This window comes from Salmo salar, chromosome 15 (genome assembly GCF_965601325.2).
Source record: "Salmo salar chromosome 15, fSalSal1, whole genome shotgun sequence".
NCBI lineage: Eukaryota > Metazoa > Chordata > Actinopteri > Salmoniformes > Salmonidae > Salmo > Salmo salar.
Genome location: NC_138305.1, coordinates 14,176,234 through 14,196,552, shown reverse-complemented (window position 1 = coordinate 14,196,552; position 20,319 = coordinate 14,176,234). Strand labels below are relative to the sequence as shown.

The following is a 20,319-nucleotide window of genomic DNA, read 5'->3' as shown; positions in this document are numbered from 1 at the left end:
GCTCTAAATGCTGGTTCACAATATAAAGTTTCATATAAAAAATGTATAATAAAAAGAACTATACACTTCACAAAATAAACACAAACAATGACATCATCAAACATTTTCACTGAATAAAAATATAAACGCAACATGCAATACTTTCAAAGATTTTACTGAGTTACAGTTCATAAAAGGAAATCAGTCAACTGAAATTAATGAATTAGGCCCTAATCTATGGATTTCACATGACTGGGAATACAGATATTCATCTGTTGGTCACAGATACCTTTAAAAAAAAGTAGGGGCGTGGATTAGAAAACCAATCAGTATCTGGTCTGACCACCATTTGTCTCATGCAGCGCGACACATCTCCTTCACATAGAGTTGATCAGGCTGTTGATTTGTGGCCTGTGGAATGTTGCCCCACTCCTCTTCAATGGCTGTGCTAAGTTTCTGGATATTGGCGAGAACATGCTGTCACACACGTCAATCCAGAGCATCCCAAACATGCTCAATGGGTGACATGTCTGGTGAGTATGCAGGCCATGGAAGAACTGGGACATTTTCAGCTTCCTGGAATTGTGTACAGATCCTTGCAACACGGGGCTGTGCATTATCATGCTGAAACATGAGGTGATGGTAGTGGATGAATGGCACAACAATGGGCCTCAGGATCTCATCACAGTATCTCTGTGATTTCAAATTGCCATCACCAAAATGCAATTGTGTTCGTTGCCCGTAGCTTATGTCTACCCATACCATAACCCCACCGCCACCATGGGAAACTCTTTTCACAACGTTGACATCAGCAAACCGCTCACTCACATGACGTCTGCCATCTACCCGGTACAGTTGAAACTGGGATTCATCCGTGAAGAGTAGACTTCTCCAGCGTGCCAGTGGTCATCAAAGGTGAGTATTTGCCCACTGAAGTCGGTTACAACGCCGAACTGCAGGCAGGTCAAGACCCTGGTGAGGAACGACGAGCATGCAGATGAGCTTGCCTGAGATGGTTTCTGACAGTTTATACAGAAATTATTGGATTGTGGAAACCCACAGTTTCATCAGCTATCCGGGCGGCTGGTCTGGATGTGGAGGTCCTGGGATGGCGTGGTTACACGTGGTCTGCGGTTGTGAGACCGGTTGAACGTAAACCCTAATTCTCTAAAACGATGTTGAGAGGCGGCTTATGGTAGAGGAATTAACATTACATTCTCTGGCGACAGCTCTGGTGGATATTCCTGCTGTCAGCATGCCAATTACACGCAGTAGTTTTCTGTTCATATAGAAAACCTCATCGTATTCATATATTATTTTACGTTCAGCTCTTGTGACTGTTCACACTTTAAGGCCATAACAATAATTTTTTTAAATCATAAGACATACATAATTTAATGTAACAATAGTGTTAATAAATCAAATTAGTGTTAAGTGATAACTCAATTGGTGTCACGACTTCCGCCGGAGTCGGTCCCTCTCCTTGTTCGTTCGGCGGTCGACGTCACCGGCCTTCTAGCCAACGCCGATCCGCTTTTCATTTTCCATTTGTTTTGTCTTTTTTTTTTTACACACCTGGTTTCAATTCCCCAATTACATGTTCATTATTTAACCCTCTGTTTTCCCCCATGGTTTTTGTGCGTGAATATTTTATGTATGTTCGGTCCGTTATTGTGGGCTCGGTATTACGACATGTTATTGGAATATTTGAGTAAAGTTACTTGTGTTACTCTGCTGCCCTGCGCCTGACTCCTCTGCGCCAGCTACACCCAGACCACTACAACAGGGTTAAATTAAATCAAATGTAATGTTACCACACTATATAATAACAAAACAAACCTGATACAACAGGGGGTTGACTCTTTATAAAGTTTATTGACACATTACATGGCAACATTTAAAGTGATACATTTAAATACTCTACACCATAAAGAGATTTACATTTATGCTGGTATAAAATATAACATCCATATAAACACGTCCATTACTGGTTGAAGTGTTTCTGTACTGAGAGTTATTACAACAGCAAGCACACTGTCAGACACATGCATCTAATTGTGTGTGTGTGTGTGTGTGTGTGTGTGTGTGTGTGTGTGTGTGTGTGTGTGTGTGTGTGTGGTGTGTGTGTGTGTGTGTGTGTGTGTGTGTGTGTGTGTGTGTGTGTGTGTGTGTGTGTGTGTGTGTGTGTGTGTGCCCGCCCATGTGAGAAACGGATTGTCCACAGGGTAGTTCGGCAAATGGTTGGTCCATCTGTAGACGAGTGGGCCAGTCTAAATTCAGGGTTTGTGCAAAATAGTAATTATTTAGCCAATAACGGAGACCTCAAAGCAGAAAAATGGGCCAAGGTATCACAAATTACCAGGTAGGTTTTTGGTCCCTGTTCATCAGATAGACATGACTGTTATTACTGTGAAGCCCTGTTCATAGCAGGTGACGGTCTCTTCAGAATGGCCTCGACAGAGAAGGACAGGGACTCGCCGGACACCACCTTGGTCCCAGCTGACGTAGTCAGCAACTCCTTGCTGTATCTATCAGAATCTTTGAAACTGTAGAAGTCCTTAGAAGGTCCTTCACGGTACTTTCTGGCTGCTTCCTCCAGCAGTTCTTTACAGTAGGGGCCCCGGAGCTCGACCCCGGTCCCAGCTCTCTCCCCAGCCCCAGCTCCTACCTCAGCCCCGGCCCTCTCTTGCTCTCCAGCCCCGTCCCTAGCCTTCTCACTCAGTGTCTGCTGGATGAGTGAATGAAAGGAGTTGAGCTTCATGGATAGTGTGTGTTTGGCACTGTCCTTGCTCAGCTTGTTCACGACATGTTCGTGGCTAGGGGGGTAAGGGTGAGGCTGGGAGTGAGGTTGGAGGTGAGGTGTACTAGGGGGGAAGGCCTGTCCGAAGCCTCTCTTTGGCGGAGAGAAGGCTGATCGTTTGCAGTGCCCCCCCTGGGTGAGAGGGGACTGTGCGGGGCCATCCTGCAGCTGGGGTTCAGAACCCTCGGGGAGGCCCGCCGCAAATCTCAAACCCTTCAGCTTGGTGGCCGAGGTGGGGGTGGCGGTTGCCATGGCGTCGAGGTCGGACGGCAGGCTCTCTGCGGCGGCGGCCATCATTCTGGGCTCCCAGGCCGCACCTGGCTTCATGTTCTGGACGGCCGTGGCATTGAGCAGGCACTGCTGGTACAGAAGGGAGGGGCCACGCGGCCACACCATGAACCCCCGCGAAGAGGTCAGCGGAGAGGTCAGAGGATACTGGCGGTAGGTGGTCGCCACGGAGACATTGGAGGAGATGAGCTCCATGTTGCCGGTGCCGGCGGAGTACTGCAGGGAGAGGTCCACACAGCTGGGCGACAGGAAGTGACAGAGGTCCTTGTTGTTGTGGTGAGGCTCCTCCGGGGCGGAGGCTGAGTAGGCCGTCTTGTAGGACTTGTACTCCGCAGCATGGCGGACCAGACTGTTGGGGAAGAGCAGAGAGGCTGTAGCAGCCTGGGAAGGTTCTAGCAGCTCTCTCTCCTTGTACTCTCTCTCCAGCATGACACTCTCCAGCTCTTTGTCAGCAAACGCTCTCCTCTTCCTCATCCTGTCGCTGAGGGGAGGTGGGAGGGGGGGGCTGGCCCCCATGTACGGGTCACCCTGCACCGGACGGTACCCTGAGAGGAGACAGGACAGGGGAGGAGGTTAGACAACATAGAGATACTATATCATACTAATATAATACTATATAATACTAATATAATACTATATAATATGCTATTCTATTTAATTCTGGACTAGACTTGATGTTTTGGTTCAGTTATGAAGTAACTAGTGAAGTATACTTGATGTGTTAATTGCAGTGAATTAAATGATATCAAGGTTACATTCTGGAGTTAGGCATATTGAATCATCAAGGTTTATCAATAGTTTAGACATTTAACAAATGTCCTTTCACATGTCTGGCGCTCGGTTGACCTACACTAGTATACTAGTAAGTATTCATTTAGCTAGACTAAAATGTTTTCTTTTTTTATCTACAATTGTATTGTGCCCACTAAGTTTTATTTGAAACCTAGAAAATAAGGATATCATAACAGGTCTGTGCTTACGGAAGTTAAACTGTCCACAGAGCAATGAGGAGGTGGCTTAATTGAAACGGAAAGGGACAGAAATCCAAGAAACACTACAAGAAAGAAAGAGAAGAGAAAGATGAAGAAACATCATTATAACAGAGAAGAGAAAGATGAAGGAAAATCATTATAACAGAGATTATCATTATGTATTAATGGAGGAGAGGAGATGATAGAGTGATAGAGATGATCATTATGTATTAATAGAGGAGAGGAGATGATAGAGATGATCATTATGTATTAATGGAGGAGATGATAGAGTGATAGAGATTATCATTATGTATTAATGGAGGAGAGGAGATGATAGAGTGATAGAGATGATCATTATGTATTAATGGAGGAGATGATAGAGTGATAGAGATGATCATTATGTATTAATGGAGGAGAGGAGATGATAGGGTGATAGAGATGATCATTATGTATTAATGGAGGAGAGGAGATAATAGAGTGATAGAGATTATCATTATGTATTAATAGAGGTGAGGGGATGATAAATAGGCTGCAACACCAGTTGATTCAGTAACACCATTACCAGTAAAAAGGACAGACTGCCTTAACAATAGAATAGAATCGAATAGAATAGACTAGAATATAATACAACCGCCTTACCTAACAATAGAATAGAATAGAATAGAATAGAACTGCCTTACCTAACAATAGAATAGAATATAATATAATAGAACCGCCTTACCTTCCAGAATGCTCTTAGCCAGCATGGTTGATGGTCTGATGTGTCTCTGGTAAAGAGCTCTTCTCTCTGCTGGAATCTGCTTCCCAGAAATTCCCTTTTTATCCTGATAAAATTACAGAACAAATTAATTAAATCGAATCATTATTTCAGAGGCCATATTATGGTGTTTTCAAATTATTATTTAATACCACTCCCATTTTTTTTTAAAGTAATACAAAGATGTATTTTCATGTACTTATAATTAGTGATGTGCATTTACGATTTAAATGATGGTAAGGTTTCCTGTAAGTCCATTCTGAGTTTATCATCCCCACAGGTTACTTTGATTGGTGTGAAAATAAATAAAATAAACTTTATAAACTAAAACTAAACTTGATCATTAAAAAATAGTATTTATTACAATGTGCTACTTCTCTCTCAGTCCGTATCATTTCAATGTCAAACAGACAAACTAAGGAACATGTCAACATTTGTCTAGTTGAAGAAAAGAAAAAAAAAATTACAATGAAGAAAATCGAGATCTACAGTACTGCCAACATTGTTACCCCCCCAAAAATCCTGGTGAAACTAAGGAGTTTTACACCCTCTCGAATAATCGAAAACACACACACCTTATAATAGTAATGTACACGACTTTAGAAAGGTCCACACACACCTCTGTAGCTTGTTGTCTCCGTAGTGCCACTTGAGCCGCCATGACCCGCTGTCTCTCCACCACCAGAAGACAGTTGGCACACTGGCAGTCCCTCCAGCGGCAGAACCGCTTATGCCCCTTCAGACACGACACCACACCGTGGTTCCTGCAGCGGGCACACTTCGGCGTCCGGCTCAGCTTCCTCGGTTCGCAGTTCCCGGGGCTGGTGGTCCCCGGCGGCTTGTCATCTCCCTTGGCCCCCGGCTCGTCGTACCCTGCGCCGGGAAGAGATGAGCTGTAGTCCGAACGGTCCTGGTCGTCGCTCTCGGTCTCCAGACTTTCCACGTCGATCTCAAACTCCGGACCGGACATATCCTTCATCATATCTGCCGCCTGTCTCCCGGTGCCTCGTACCTAATGTACTCTTTCCAAATTCTGGCTCAAGCGACGGTTGCCTCACTGCAGTCAGTACAATCTGAAATGAAAATAATGATCCCATTTTATCTGTCATTATATCCTTGCGGGCAACCTCTAAAAGTCCTATGGAAAAATGTTTCAAATATGCCAGTGTCGTCATAGATGCTAGTTTAATAAATGACCAATAAACATATAAATGAGAAATATACGTGTATTCCCTCCAATCTATGACGTGTCGAAAACGAGTTACATAAATGAGTAAAGCATTACCTCAATGCAGGCTCCTCCAGAACAGATGTAAACGGTCTTGCAGCATCCATCCACTCCTCATTGCAGTTTGTCTCTAGTCAGTGAGCTCTGAACTGAGGAACAGCACTGACAGACACCGCTGCTTAATTATTCTTCAATACAGAGACGTCCCGACGTGTCCTGAACCGGTCTGTCACGGTTCTCTCCGAGGCTCGAGCCAGAACGCCACCCCTATTTGGGTGCGCGCGGATTTAAACGTGATTGGCTCGTTTTCAACCCAACCGAACCGATTGGCTGTTCCGGGACGTTTTCTTTCTCAATGGAAACGTTTGTAACGGAGTGCAGTTACAATCTAAACAGAACGAGGAAATGATTATTCAACATATTGAGGAGCAGAGAGAGAGATTTAGGTGGCCTCGTGATGTAATGATGGCCTATACTATAGTCTAGGACTAATTCTATGGTAAGATCCACTATCACCTGATACACGGGAAGAACTTTTGCCTGACAGAAAATACAACATTTTAGTCATTTAGCAGACGCTCTTATCCAGAGCGATTTAGAGTAGTGAATACATACATTTAATCTCATGCATTTGACTTTTTTTGTACTGGCCCCCCGTGGGAATCGAACCCACAACCCTGGCGTTGCAAACACCATGCTCTACCAACTGAGCCACAGGGAAGGATATAAATGTCAGTTTCGTTCGCCTTTTGATGAACTAGTATTGCTGTTTTGGGAAGAAATCCCAATTAGGCCCTATTCAATTCTAAATTAGTCAATAGCATTTAGGCTTTCATATAATAATAGGCCTATGGTATTTTTAGATATTGGGCTTTTAGTTGGTTATCGTCTATAATATGCATGCATTTTGTTCGATGTGTTGTTTATGTTGTATATTTGTTTAGGCCTCTTAATAATGCTAATCAAATTTGCAGGCAAAGACAAAAAAATGGCTTTTCATTTGTATTCAAATTTAGATAACAACATATTGAGAATTTCAAGGTGGCTTTGAAGATCTAGTTAGTATTAAAATATTACTCAAAATAATAGTCAATAATATTATAATCAGCTGCAAGATACGACTAAACTATCCCAGAGGCTTTGTACTTTTTGTCATGCAGTAGGCCGAATTAGGCCTTCATGCAGCCTCTTTATTTTAGATTATAAAATCTTGGTTTCTCATATCATTTTATGACATTCTTATAGGCCTAACATGTTTTTATTAAAGCACCGACAGGCCTACTATAGCTGCTATTGAGGTGCCTATAGACTGGGAAGTTAGCCGGTAGCCTAGTTGGTTGTTACATTACCTAATCACTTCCCAGTCAGAGTGAGCAGCTGGAGTTAGTGAGACAAAGTGACACAGTACAGATTGGGCTGATTAGAAAGTTGACACAACAAACGCCTCTGTGAAAACACATTGTCAGCATGCGGGACTAGATAATACAAAACACAACTCTCACTGCCTGCCTGTCTGTCTGCACCGACCGACAGACCGACAGACTGGGGAGTTAGTTATGATACACATACTGCGACATGAAAAGAAATCTCCAGAATGTCAGCTATAGATCAACAGACTGGTGTTTCAATAAGTGCGATGTAAATGTGACATCCTAGGAATGTAGAGGTTATCCCTCTTGACAACCAATAGGTTAGGGAGCCGTGCCGCGTAAAGTGACACCGGACAATAAGAACAATGTTGACCGGACCAAAAGAGTTTTCTGTTTGTCTTAACCACGGGAGAGAAGACTCATTCGGAGATCGATTTTACGTGTGTTTCAGACGCTTCTGTTTTAGACCAAAACATTTGACTAATTGCAATTTTATTTTGAGGGACCACAGATGTTGAAGCCGTTTCCTTCACTTTGGTACCGCCATGAATACAAAAAGTAAAGGAAACAAACATGTGCCCACTGAACAAGGCAGTTAACCCACTGTTCCTAGGCCGTCATTGTAAATAAGAATTTGTTCTTAGTTAAATAAATGTTAAATAAAAAATAAAACAAATAAAATGTTGAGTCGCTCCTTAAAATAGGGGGTTGTTCAAATACTTGGCAGCTTTTCAGAACATGTTGAGTCGGTCGTTAAAATAGGGGGTTATTTAAATACATGGCAGCTTTCAGAACATGTTGAGTTGGTCCACAGTAGGACTACGGCCATGTGCAAGACACGTTTTTTTATCAATCTTTTCCACAATGAGGTTCCTTTGAAAAATATTAGATGATACACAACCTATCCAGGCATATAAGGAATTGCATTATATAAGTATATTCCTTTTTGTGCGTTGTCTAAAATGTTGCAAAAATAATTCAACAACAAAAAACATGATGAAATAGTCTGTACCAGCTGGATGATACTAAATAAATTTTTTCATAAAGATGAAATTGTTCTCTGGATATTAGCAGTTGTCTTAGGTTATAGATTACACTACGATAAAACACAATCACACTTTACTACACTACGATAAAACACAATCACACTTTACTACACTACGATAAAACACAATCACACTTTACTACACTACGATAAAACACAATCACACTTTACTACACTACAATAAAACACAATCACACTTTACTACACTACGATAAAACACAATCACACTTTACTACACTACAATAAAACACAATCACACTTTTAGGCTTATGTATAATAAATGATCAGATTCATTAAAACTGTGCAAATTTGCTTGAATAATTTATCTGAAAGAGCTGATGGGAAATATTCGTTTGCCATTATTTTGTTTTTATTTTATTTAATTTAACCTTTATTTAACTAGAAAAGTCAGTTAAGAACTAATTATTATTTACAATTTACAAATGTACAATTTGTGAAATACAACATGTATTTCATAATTATTTCAATTGAGTGTGTTTTGGGAAATAGGTCAAATTAGGCCTAGGGCTACATGAGAACTGAGAGGAAGAATTTGACATGAAGTGACGATGGCCTAGCCTACTAATTAGGCTACTAATTCCAATGTAGCCCTTTAGCTGTCAGAGCATTTCGCTACACCCGCAATAACATCTGCTAAATATGTATATGTGACAAATACAATTTGATTTGATAACTTAACTTGTTAAGCACTTTTCAATGGTTGAGACCGGCAGTTCACAGACCATGCATACAGGCGTCCTTCCCAACATGTGGTGAAGCGGTCAAAGGGCTGTGCTGGGCCAGCTTTGCAGGTGCAGGTCGCCACTCTCTCCTCATCTTTAATTTATTATCGGGGTTATGACCGCCTCTACCCTAGCGCTCAGGGCTTGCTCAGGGCTTGCTCTAGCCTTTTGGGGCACCCCACCTCGTGGCAAAACATTTTAGTGCCCCCTCTGTTGACTGCTGAGAGAAAAATGTAAGTTCGACAAATTCTACACTGTACGACTTTTCTGTCATTTCAACAGTAAAACACGGTAGAATGTACAGTAAATGTAATTGTGTTATACATGTAGATTGCACTGCATTATGGGTAGAATTATGAAACATACTCTTATTAACTATAATTAGAAGCCTCTTTTAAAAATCACTCAAATATGGTTTGCTAACGCTTCATTTTAAGGGGTCCTTATTACAATGTATTTACATCTGTAAATACACTGTAACAAGTATTGAAATTAATTGTAGTACTTCATAGTTACACAGTAGTAACAACATGTAACTGTTGGCAATTGCAGTCTGTAATTACAGGAGTGTAACAATGTATGCTTGTTACCATGCTTGTTACAAATGTTAAAGTTTCTGATAGCATCCCAACATCACCCTATTTCAGCCTGCACAATGATAAGTTCCAATTGAAAACAGACCACCTCATTGTCACAACTCTGCAATAAAGATCTGGAGTCTGATGCCTAATGGCAAAACAACGGGTTCACAGCCGGCATAAAAACCAAACTTTAAATGGTTAAATCATTTAGGCCTAACTGTGCATTTGACAATGGATCAATGACTTTAACCATCAATTACATTTTTTTTTTGACTCATTAATAAACAGTTATGGTTAAAATTGAGATAGTAATTTGTGCTTGCCAAATTGTAAACCTATTCATCTTGGTTGAATAATGGTTTATAAATGGACTTAAAATGGTCATAAAACAAACTCTAATTCCATCAAATTAAACCGTGTAAAGGTTTCACTGTTGAGGAACATTCTCACTTTTGGATGGGAGGGCAATTATTTATTTATCTCAGGAATTAAGGCATCATGTGAAGATCTGGCCATCTGAGCAACACCCTGAAAATACTGAGGCCATTGAATGTGCCCCCATGTGTGGACACTGACATGTAACATTGTCCACAGAACAGGGTCCACAAGGTCAGTGTGCAACATCCACACATGAAAGATTGCCACAAAAGAAACAAAGTGTTGTAGGTCAAAAACATCAACACCGGAGAAAGAAAGTATGTTTTCCATGAAATTTGTTTAGCTTTTTTGGATACATGAATTCAGCTGGACGATTTAGCATAGGCAGTTAGCTAGCGTTTGCTACCTAGCTAGCCTAGTGTTGGCTAGCTAGCCAACTGTAGCTAACTGTAGCTAGCTAGCTAACTTTAGCCCGCCTTTTTGTTGCATCTACACGCAATTTAGTTACCATCTAGATTCAATCTGTTGATTTTCTGGAAGGGATTAGCTAGCACTCTTAGCTATTTCGTTTTCTAATCTTGAATAGCTATTTAGCTACCTAAAGATGGCAAATATGCTATGGTCACTTCTCGCTAGCTAACTAGCTACATAACTTTAGCTGGGCTCGATGGTGTTGTCTTCCCTGAACCTTGTTCTCAGGTTATCCGTACCCCAGGGGTATTACCTGAGACACACCCAGCATGTTAACGTTAGGTAGCTAGCTAGCTACTTGTGTTAACACAAGCACTATTGTTGCTAGCTGGATAACACAGCATCTAGCTAGGTAGCTAGCTAGGCCTAGCTATATCAATAAACTATAGAACTCATGATGATGATAACTAGGGGTAATGTAATGAGTGTCTATGCTAAACAGTCATACATTCTTCTCTACCACAGATTCTCACAAGGTCTCCGACTCCAGGATGGGAAGATGCTTTACAGGAAAGAAACAGATGAAGACAGAGTCAGATTGTCCATTTCCATTTTTTTATATTAAAAAGGGAAGAAAAACACAATCCCATTTTCTAAATTAGCCATCTAAGGTATTCACCATACTATAGGTTACAGATTTGAGTCACCACTCGAATAGTTATTTTATGTTATTGACTAGGCCTATGCAGTGCATGCAGAAAGTATTCAGACCCCTTGGCTTTTTCAACATTTTGTTACTTTACAGCCTTATTCTAAAATGTATTATTAAAAAAACTCAACAACCTACACACAATGCCCCATAATGACAAAGCAAAAATAGATTTTTAGAAAATGTATCAAAAATAAAAACTGAAATATTACATTTACATAAGTATCCAGACCCTTTACTCAGTACTTTGTTGAAGCACCTTTGGCAACGATTACAGCCTAATGTCTTCTTGGGTATGATGCTACAAGCTTGGCACACCTGTATTTGGGGAGTTTCACCAATTCTTCTCTGCAGATCCTCTCAAGCACCCTACAAGTCGGATGGGGAGCGTCGCTGCACAGCTATTTTTACGTTTCTCCAGAGATGTTCGATCGGGTTCAAGTCCGGGCTCTGGCTGGGCCACTCAAGGACATTCAGAGACTTGTCCTGAAGCCACTCCTGTGTTGTCCTGGCTGTGAGCTTAGGGTTGTTGTCCTGTTGGAAGGTGAACCTTTGCCCCAATCTGACGTATTGAGCACTCTATATGGTAGACCCCATATTTTTATTCATTTTAGAATAAGGCTGTAATGTAACAAAATGTGGAAAAAGTCAAGGGGTCTGAACACTTCAAATGCGCTGTAGATTTGTTGAATCTAATTAATCAAATCATTAATCTAACAATAAAAATCCTTATTATTTTGTAAGAAACAAAGTTGACAAAATTATTTCGCTTTTGTTTGTAGATATTTTAACTTGGTAATGTGTAATGAGTAATTATATAGAAATTGCTCATAGGTAACTATAAAGTTACACTTCACTTTAAATAGCTAAATCCTGTGTGACAACTGGCAACAACCTTGTATTTATGCAGATATTCCAGGTATGAGTGTGTTATTTTTCTCACATGGCGCTTCAGAAGCTTTGAAATTAGGGTCAGAATGGATATTGTACTATATAAGTACACATTTACAAGCAAGTACCCCCCAAGATACACTTTTAACTACCTAAACCCTGTGAAACACAGTAATTATATTGTACTTATTCAGATATTATATCTGCTCTGTGGTGAGCTAGTGTGTTTATTTTCTCACTTGAATGGCGAAGAGGTTCTGGTTGTCATAATGGGTAACGTACACAATAATTCTGTTATTATATGGTAGACCCCAGGCAGTCAGTATATCTGGTCTGTTATTATATGGTAGACCCCAGTCAGTCAGTATATCTGGTCTGTTATTATATGGTAGACCCCAGGCAGTCAGTATATCTGGTCTGTTATTATATGGTAGACCCCAGTCAGTCAGTATATCTAGTCTGTTATTATATGGTAGATTCCAGTCAGTCAGTATATCTGGTCTGTTATTGTAAACTCATCCATCCCAGATGGTACACTTTTTGTGGGCAAGTACTAGCAACAACATTGACTGGAGTTTATGAAGAGTTTTCATTTACCGGTAGGTAATTAGAGCCTATTGATCCTCCAACCTTTGTAATCTCAGACACGCAGAGCTGTCACGGCTGTCGTAGGAACGAGCGAACCAAAGTGCAGCGTGTGTCGTTCCACATTTTTATTTATACTGTGAAACTATGCAATATATAAATACACTGAAATGGAAAAAAACAACAAACCGTGACGCAGAGATGAACACATACACAACTCAAAATGAATCACCCACAAAACCCAGGTGGAAAAACCCCTACTTAAGTATGATCTCCAATTAGAGACAACGAGGACCAGCTGCCTCTAATTGGAGATCATCCCAAACAAAACCCCAAAATAGAAATACAAAACTAGAACCTAAACATAGAAATAGTAAACATAGAGAGAGAGAAACACTGTCACGCCCTGACCTACTCTACCATAGAAAATAACATCTTTCTATGGTCAGGACGTGACAAGAGCATATGTCCACAAGAGATTACAACCTTGTGACAGTTATTACTGAATCGGATGCAGCTGAGAAGAAACTAAACACTAAATTGGTGAATTTAGTGGAAACTTGCCCATTTGTAACAAGCATGGTAACAAGCATTTGTTGTTGCACCTCTGTAATTACAGACTGCAATTACCACCAGTTTCATTTTAATCCAGTGTAACTATGAGTTATTACAATTAACTACAATTAATACTTATTGCACATGTTATTATGCTCACTAACAAGCACCCCTTAAAAGTGTTACCTACTGTTTCTTTACAGTAACAGCTTCTGCCTATTGTAGATTCAACATATCAGTTTCAGGCACCAACCGCATGCTGTCGGGTGAGACACATGAACCTCAGACTATTTTAATAAATATCTTCTTGAACTGGCTGTGAAGTAGAATATTTTCAGCAGCTGCCTGGTAGGTAACTTGACTTCTTTATAAGTATCTTTATTGCTAGCCAACGTTGAATTACTACATGTTTTCTTAGCTAACAATACTTAGCTGAAGTTGACACAAGCCATTTCAGGCTGCTCTAAATTGCTCATAAATATCTCACTGTGCGACCTAGAAAAACATTGACAGGCCACATTACCAGTAAAATCCCTGGGAGCGCATGAACAGCAACAACACAGCATGAATGGCAACAACACAGCATGAATGGCAACAACACAGCATTAATGGCAACAACACAGCATGAATGGCAACAACACAGCATGAACGGCAACAACACAGAGCATGAACAGCAACAACACAGATCATGAATGGCAACAACACAGATCATGAACAGCAACAACACAGAGCATGAATGGCAACAACACAGAGCATGAATGGCAACAACACAGCATGAATGGCAACAACACAGAGCATGAATGGCAACAACGCAGAGCATGAACAGCAACAACACAGATCATGAACAGCAACAACACAGAGCATGAATGGCAACAACACAGCATGAATGGCAACAACACAGCATGAATGGCAACAACACAGATCATGAATGTCAACAAAACAGAGCATGAACGGTAACAACACAGCATGAATGGCAACAACACAGCATGAATGGCAACAACACAGCATGAACGGCAACAACACAGAGCATGAACAGCAACAACACAGATCATGAATGGCAACAACACAGATCATGAACAGCAACAACACAGAGCATGAATGGCAACAACACAGCATGAATGGCAACAACACAGAGCATGAATGGCAACAACGCAGAGCATGAACAGCAACAACACAGATCATGAACAGCAACAACACAGAGCATGAATGGCAACAACACAGCATGAATGGCAACAACACAGCATGAATGGCAACAAAACAGAGCATGAACAGTAACAACACAGATCATGAATGGCAACAACACAGAGCATGAACGGCAACAACACAGAGCATGAACGGCAACAACAGAGCATAAATAGCAACAACACAGATCATGAACAGCAACAACACAGATTGTGAATGGCAACAACACAGATCATGAATGGCAACAACACAGATCATGAACAGCAACAACACAGATCATGAACAGCAACAACACAGATTGTGAATGGCAACAACACAGAGCATGAACAGCAACAACACAGATCATGAATGGCAACAGCACAGATCATGAACAGCAACAACACAGAGCATGAACGGCAACAACACAGATCATGAACAGCAACAACACAGATCATGAATGGCAACAACACAGATCATGAACAGCAACAACACAGATTGTGAATGGCAACAACACAGCATGAATGGCAACAACACAGATCATGAACGGCAACAACACAGATCATGAACAGCAACAACACAGATCATGAACAGCAACAACACAGATTGTGAATGGCAACAACACAGAGCATGAACAGCAACAACACAGATCATGAATGGCAACAACACAGATCATGAACAGCAACAACACAGAGCATGAACGGCAACAACAGAGCATAAATGGCAACAACACAGATCATGAACAGCAACAACACAGATTGTGAATGGCAACAACACAGATCATGAATGGCAACAACACAGATCATGAACAGCAACAACACAGATCATGAACAGCAACAAAACAGATTGTGAATGGCAACAACACAGAGCATGAACAGCAACAACACAGATCATGAATGGCAACAACACAGATCATGAACAGCAACAACACAGAGCATGAACGGCAACAACACAGATCATGAACAGCAACAACACAGATCATGAATGGCAACAACACAGATCATGAACAGCAACAACACAGATTGTGAATGGCAACAACACAGCATGAATGGCAACAACACAGATCATGAACGGCAACAACACAGATCATGAACAGCAACAACACAGATCATGAACAGCAACAACACAGATTGTGAATGGCAACAACACAGAGCATGAACAGCAACAACACAGATCATGAATGGCAACAACACAGATCATGAACAGCAACAACACAGAGCATGAACGGCAACAACACAGATCATGAACAGCAACAACACAGATTGTGAAGGGCAACAACACAGCATGAATGGCAACAACACAGATCATGAACAGCAACAACACAGCATGAATGGCAACAACACAGATCATGAACAGCAACAACACAGATTGTGAATGGCAACAACACAGATCATGAACAGCAACAACACAGAGCATGAACAGCAACAACACAGATCATGAACAGCAACACCACCGGAACCCAGTGTTCTCCTCAACCCTGTGTGATTCGGTTCACTTGGCCCTCGCTGCGTGACCTATGTCATCGTTTTGAAAGCCAGGACTGTCCACATACCCTCTCCTCGCTAACCATTTGTTTAATTTAAACAACATCGCTCCATATAATGTTACAGTATTAGTAAACATGTTCACTTTACCAGTAGTTATGCAAACGTTTGGTGGCATAGCTAGAAAGGAAAATGTGAGTCTGGTAAAATAATCTACGGTATTATGTAGGCTATAGCAATTTGTTATTTGTTATCTAGGGGTTGTAGTACAGTAGGTGAATCCAGCTGTGTTGTATTAGTTATCTAGCTGTGTTGTATTAGTTATCTAGGGGTTGTATTACAGTAGGTGAATCTAGCTGTGTTGTATTAGTTATCTAGCTGTGTTGTATTAGTTAACTAGCTGTGTTGTATTAGTTATCTAGGGGTTGTAGTACAGTAGGTGAATCTAGCTGTGTTGAATTAGTTAACTAGCTGTGTTGTATTATCTAGCTGTGTTGTATTAGTAAACTAGCTGTGTTGTATTAGTAAACTAGCTGTGTTGTATTAGTTATCTAGCTGTGTTGTATTAGTTATCTAGCTGTGTTGTATTAGTTAGCTAGCTGTGTTGTATTTGTTATCTAGCTGTGTTGTATTAGTTATCTAGCTGTGTTGTATTTGTTATCTAGCTGTGTTGTATTAGCTATCTAGGGGTTGTAGTACAGTAGATGAATCTAGCTGTGTTGCATTAATTATCTAGCTGTGTTGGATTAGTTATCTAGCTGTGTTGTATTAGTTATCTAGCTGTGTTGTATTAGTTATCTAGCTGTGTTGTATTTGTTATCTAGCTGTGTTGTATTTGTTATCTAGCTGTGTTGTATTAGTTATCTAGCTGTGTTGTATTAGTTATCTAGCTGTGTTGTATTTGTTATCTAGCTGTGTTGTATTAGTTATCTAGCTGTGTTGTATTAGTTATCTAGGGGTTGTAGTACAGTAGATGAATCTAGCTGTGTTGCATTAGTTATCTAGCTGTGTTGTATTCGTTATCTAGCTGTGTTGTATTTGTTATCTAGCTGTGTTGTATTTGTTATCTAGCTGTGTTGTATTAGTTATCTAGTGGTTGTATTAGTTATCTAGCTGTGTTGTCTTTGTAATATAGGGGTTGTAGTACAGTAGGTCTATCTAGCTGTGTTGGAACATGTTCCAGTCTGTGCTAGCAAAACAGTCCTGTAGAAAACAAAAAATGACTCTCAGACCATGAGAAACAAGATTCTCTGGTCTGATGAATCCAAGATTGAACTCTTTGTCTTGAGTGCCAAGCGTCACATCTGGAGGAAACCTGGCACCATCGCTATGGTGAAGCATGGTGGTGGCAGCATCATGTTGTGGCAGGGACTGGGAGACTAGTCAGGATTGAGGGAGGATAAATGGAGCAAAGTACAGAGAGATTCTTGATGAAAACCTGCTCCAGAGCGCTCAGGACCTCAGACTGGGGTGAAGGTTCACCTTCCAACAGGACAACAACCCTAAGCACACAGCCAAGACAACGCAGGAGTGGCTTCGGGACAAGTCTCTGAATGTCCTTGAGTGGCCTAGCCAGAGCCCGGACTTGAACCCGATCGAACATCTCTGGAGAGACCTGAAAATAGCTGTGCAGCGACACTCCCCATCCAACCTGACAGAGCTTGAGAGGATCTGTAGAGATGAATGGGAGAAACTCCCCAAATACAGGTGTGCCGAGCTTGTAGCATCATACCCAAGAAGTGTTGTGTTGCTACCATGTTGTTGTTATGTGTTGCTGCCATGCTGTGATGTCGTCTTAGGTCTCTCTTTATGTAGTGTTGTGGTGTCTCTCTTGTGTGTTTTGTCCTATATTTATATTGTATTTATTTTATTTTTTTAATCCCAGGCCCCGTCCCCGCAGGAGGCCTTTTACCTTTTGGTAGGCCGCCATTGTAAATAAGAATTTGTTCTTAACTTCTTCGGGGTAGGGGACAGTATTCTGAAGTTTGGATGAATGAGGTGCCCAAAGTAAACTGCCTGTTACTCAGGCCCAGAAGCTAGGAAATGCATAATTGGTAGTATTGGATAGAAAATACTCTAAAGTGTCCAAAACTGTTAAAATAATGTCTGTGACTATAACAGAACTGATATAGCAGCCAAAACCCCGAGGAGAATCCATCCGTGAAATTAACTTTTTGAGCTCACCACTCATTATAATGGCTGTCTATGGGAATATCAAAGGAATACCAGTAGATGTCAACAGTCTTTAGAAAGAGTTTCAGGCTTGTTTTTGAAAAATGAGCTAGAATTTGTAGATTTTCTAGGTGGCTTCCATTTTGGCTGTAGTGTTGTGGCGCGCATCGGTGATGGCGCACACTTCGTTATTTATCTCCGGTAATGAACATACTATTCTCCGTCTTAAATTTTATCGTTTATTTACATATTAGGGTACCTGAGGATTGATTAGAAACGTTGTTTGACTTGTTTGGACGAAGTTTATTGGTATCTTTCGGGATTCATTTGTATGCATTTTGAACAAGGGAAACCGGTGGATTACTGAGTCAAGCGCACCAACTAAACTGACTTTTTTGGGATATAAAGAAGGACTTTATCAAACAAAAGGACCATTTGTTATGTAGCTGGGACCCTTTGGATTGCAAACAGAGGAAGATCTTCAAAGGTAAGTGATTAATTTTATCGCTATTTCTGACTTTCGTGACGCCTCTGCTTGGTTAGAAAATGTTTTTCATGCTTTTGTATGCGGGGCGCTGTCCTCAGATAATCGTATGGTATGCTTCCGCCAGAAAGCCTTTTTGAAATCTGACAAGAAGATTAACCAGAAGTTAAGCTTTTAACTGATGTATAACACTTGTATTTTCATGAATGTTTAATATTACAAATTTTGTATTTTAAATTTCGCGCTCTGCAATTTCACCGGATGTTGGCCAGATGGGACGCTAGCGTCCCACCTACCCCAAAGAGGCTTGACTTGCCTAGTTAAATAAAGGTACAATTAAAACAATTTAAAATACATTTTTTAATGACATAAACTGAGTGTATGAAAAATTAGGAACACCTTCCTAATATTGAGTTGCACCTCCTTTTGCCCTCAGAACAGCCTCAATTCATCTGGGCGTGGACTCTACAAGATGTAAAAAGCATTCCACATGGATGCTGGTCCATGCTGACTCCAATACTTCCCACAGTTGTGTCAAGTTGGCTGGATGTGCTTTGGGTGGTGGACCGTTCTTGATACACATGGGAATCTGCTGAGCGTGAAAAACCCAGCAGCGTTGCAGTTCTTGACTCAAAATTGTGCATCTGGCACCTATTATCATACCCCATTCAAAAGCAATTAAAGGTTTGGTCTTGCCCAGTCACCCTCTGAATGACACACATACACGATGCACATCTCAATTGTCTCAGAGCTTAAAAATCCTTCTTTAACCTGTCTCCTCCCCTTCATCTACACTGATTGAAGTGGATTTAACAAGTGACATCAATAAGGGATCATAGCTTTCATCTGGATTCACCTGGTCAGTCTGTGTCATATAAAGAGCAGATGTTCTTAATGTTTTGTACAATCAGTGTTTATACCCAGTGAAGGCAAAGAATTTTGAGGGTTCTATCACTACCCCAGAGTGGAATGGAGTTTGTAGAAAACAACAGCTAACAAACTCTGAATTGACAGCTAAAATTCCCTTTTAATTTGTTTCAGCTGTTTTGCACCATCGAGAGCATTTGACTGGTTGCATCACTGCCTGGTATGGCAACTGCTCGGCCTCCGACCGCAAGGCACTACAGAGGGTAGTGTGTATGGCCCAGTATATCACTGGGGCCAAGCTTCCTGCCATCCAAGACCATGGTGCTTGCCTACGGAGCTGTGAGGGGAACGGCACCTCCGTACCTTCAGGCTCTGATCAGGCCCTACACCCAAACAAGGGCACTGCGTTCATCCACCTCTGGCCTGCTCGCCTCCCTACCTCTGAGGAAGCACAGTTCCCGCTCAGCCCAGTCAAAACTGTTCGCTGCTCTGGCACCCCAATGGTGGAACAAGCTCCCTCACGACGCCAGGACAGCGGAGTCAATCACCACCTTCCGGAGACACCTGAAACCCCACCTCTTTAAGGAATACCTAGGATAGGATAAAGTAATCCTTCTAACCCCCCCCCCCCCCCCCCCCCCCTTAAAAGATTTAGATGCACTATTGTAAAGTGGTTGTTCCACTGGATATCATAAGGTGAATGCACCAATTTGTAAGTCGCTCTGGATAAGAGCGTCTGCTAAATGACATAAATGTATGTAAATGTAAATCCAGAACCTCTATACCAGGCGGTGTCAGAGGAAGGCCCTAAAAATTGTCAAAGACCCCAGCCACCCTAGTCATAGATTGTTCTCTCTGCTACC

General features: G+C 41.2%; 1 protein-coding gene across 1 annotated transcript; it reads right to left on the bottom strand.

Annotated features, from left to right (window-relative positions):
* Positions 1–2,102: 2,102 nt before the first annotated feature.
* On the bottom strand, positions 2,103–6,292 carry LOC106570979 (doublesex- and mab-3-related transcription factor 2). Its single transcript, XM_014143592.3, has 4 exons — positions 6,081–6,292; positions 5,415–5,868; positions 4,760–4,862; positions 2,103–3,612 (listed from the first exon to the last, which is right to left on the bottom strand). Exons 2-4 carry the CDS (start codon positions 5,775–5,777, stop codon positions 2,384–2,386), a joined length of 1,695 nt encoding a protein of 564 aa, XP_013999067.3. The 5' UTR covers positions 5,778–5,868; positions 6,081–6,292; the 3' UTR covers positions 2,103–2,383.
* Positions 6,293–20,319: the final 14,027 nt, after the last annotated feature.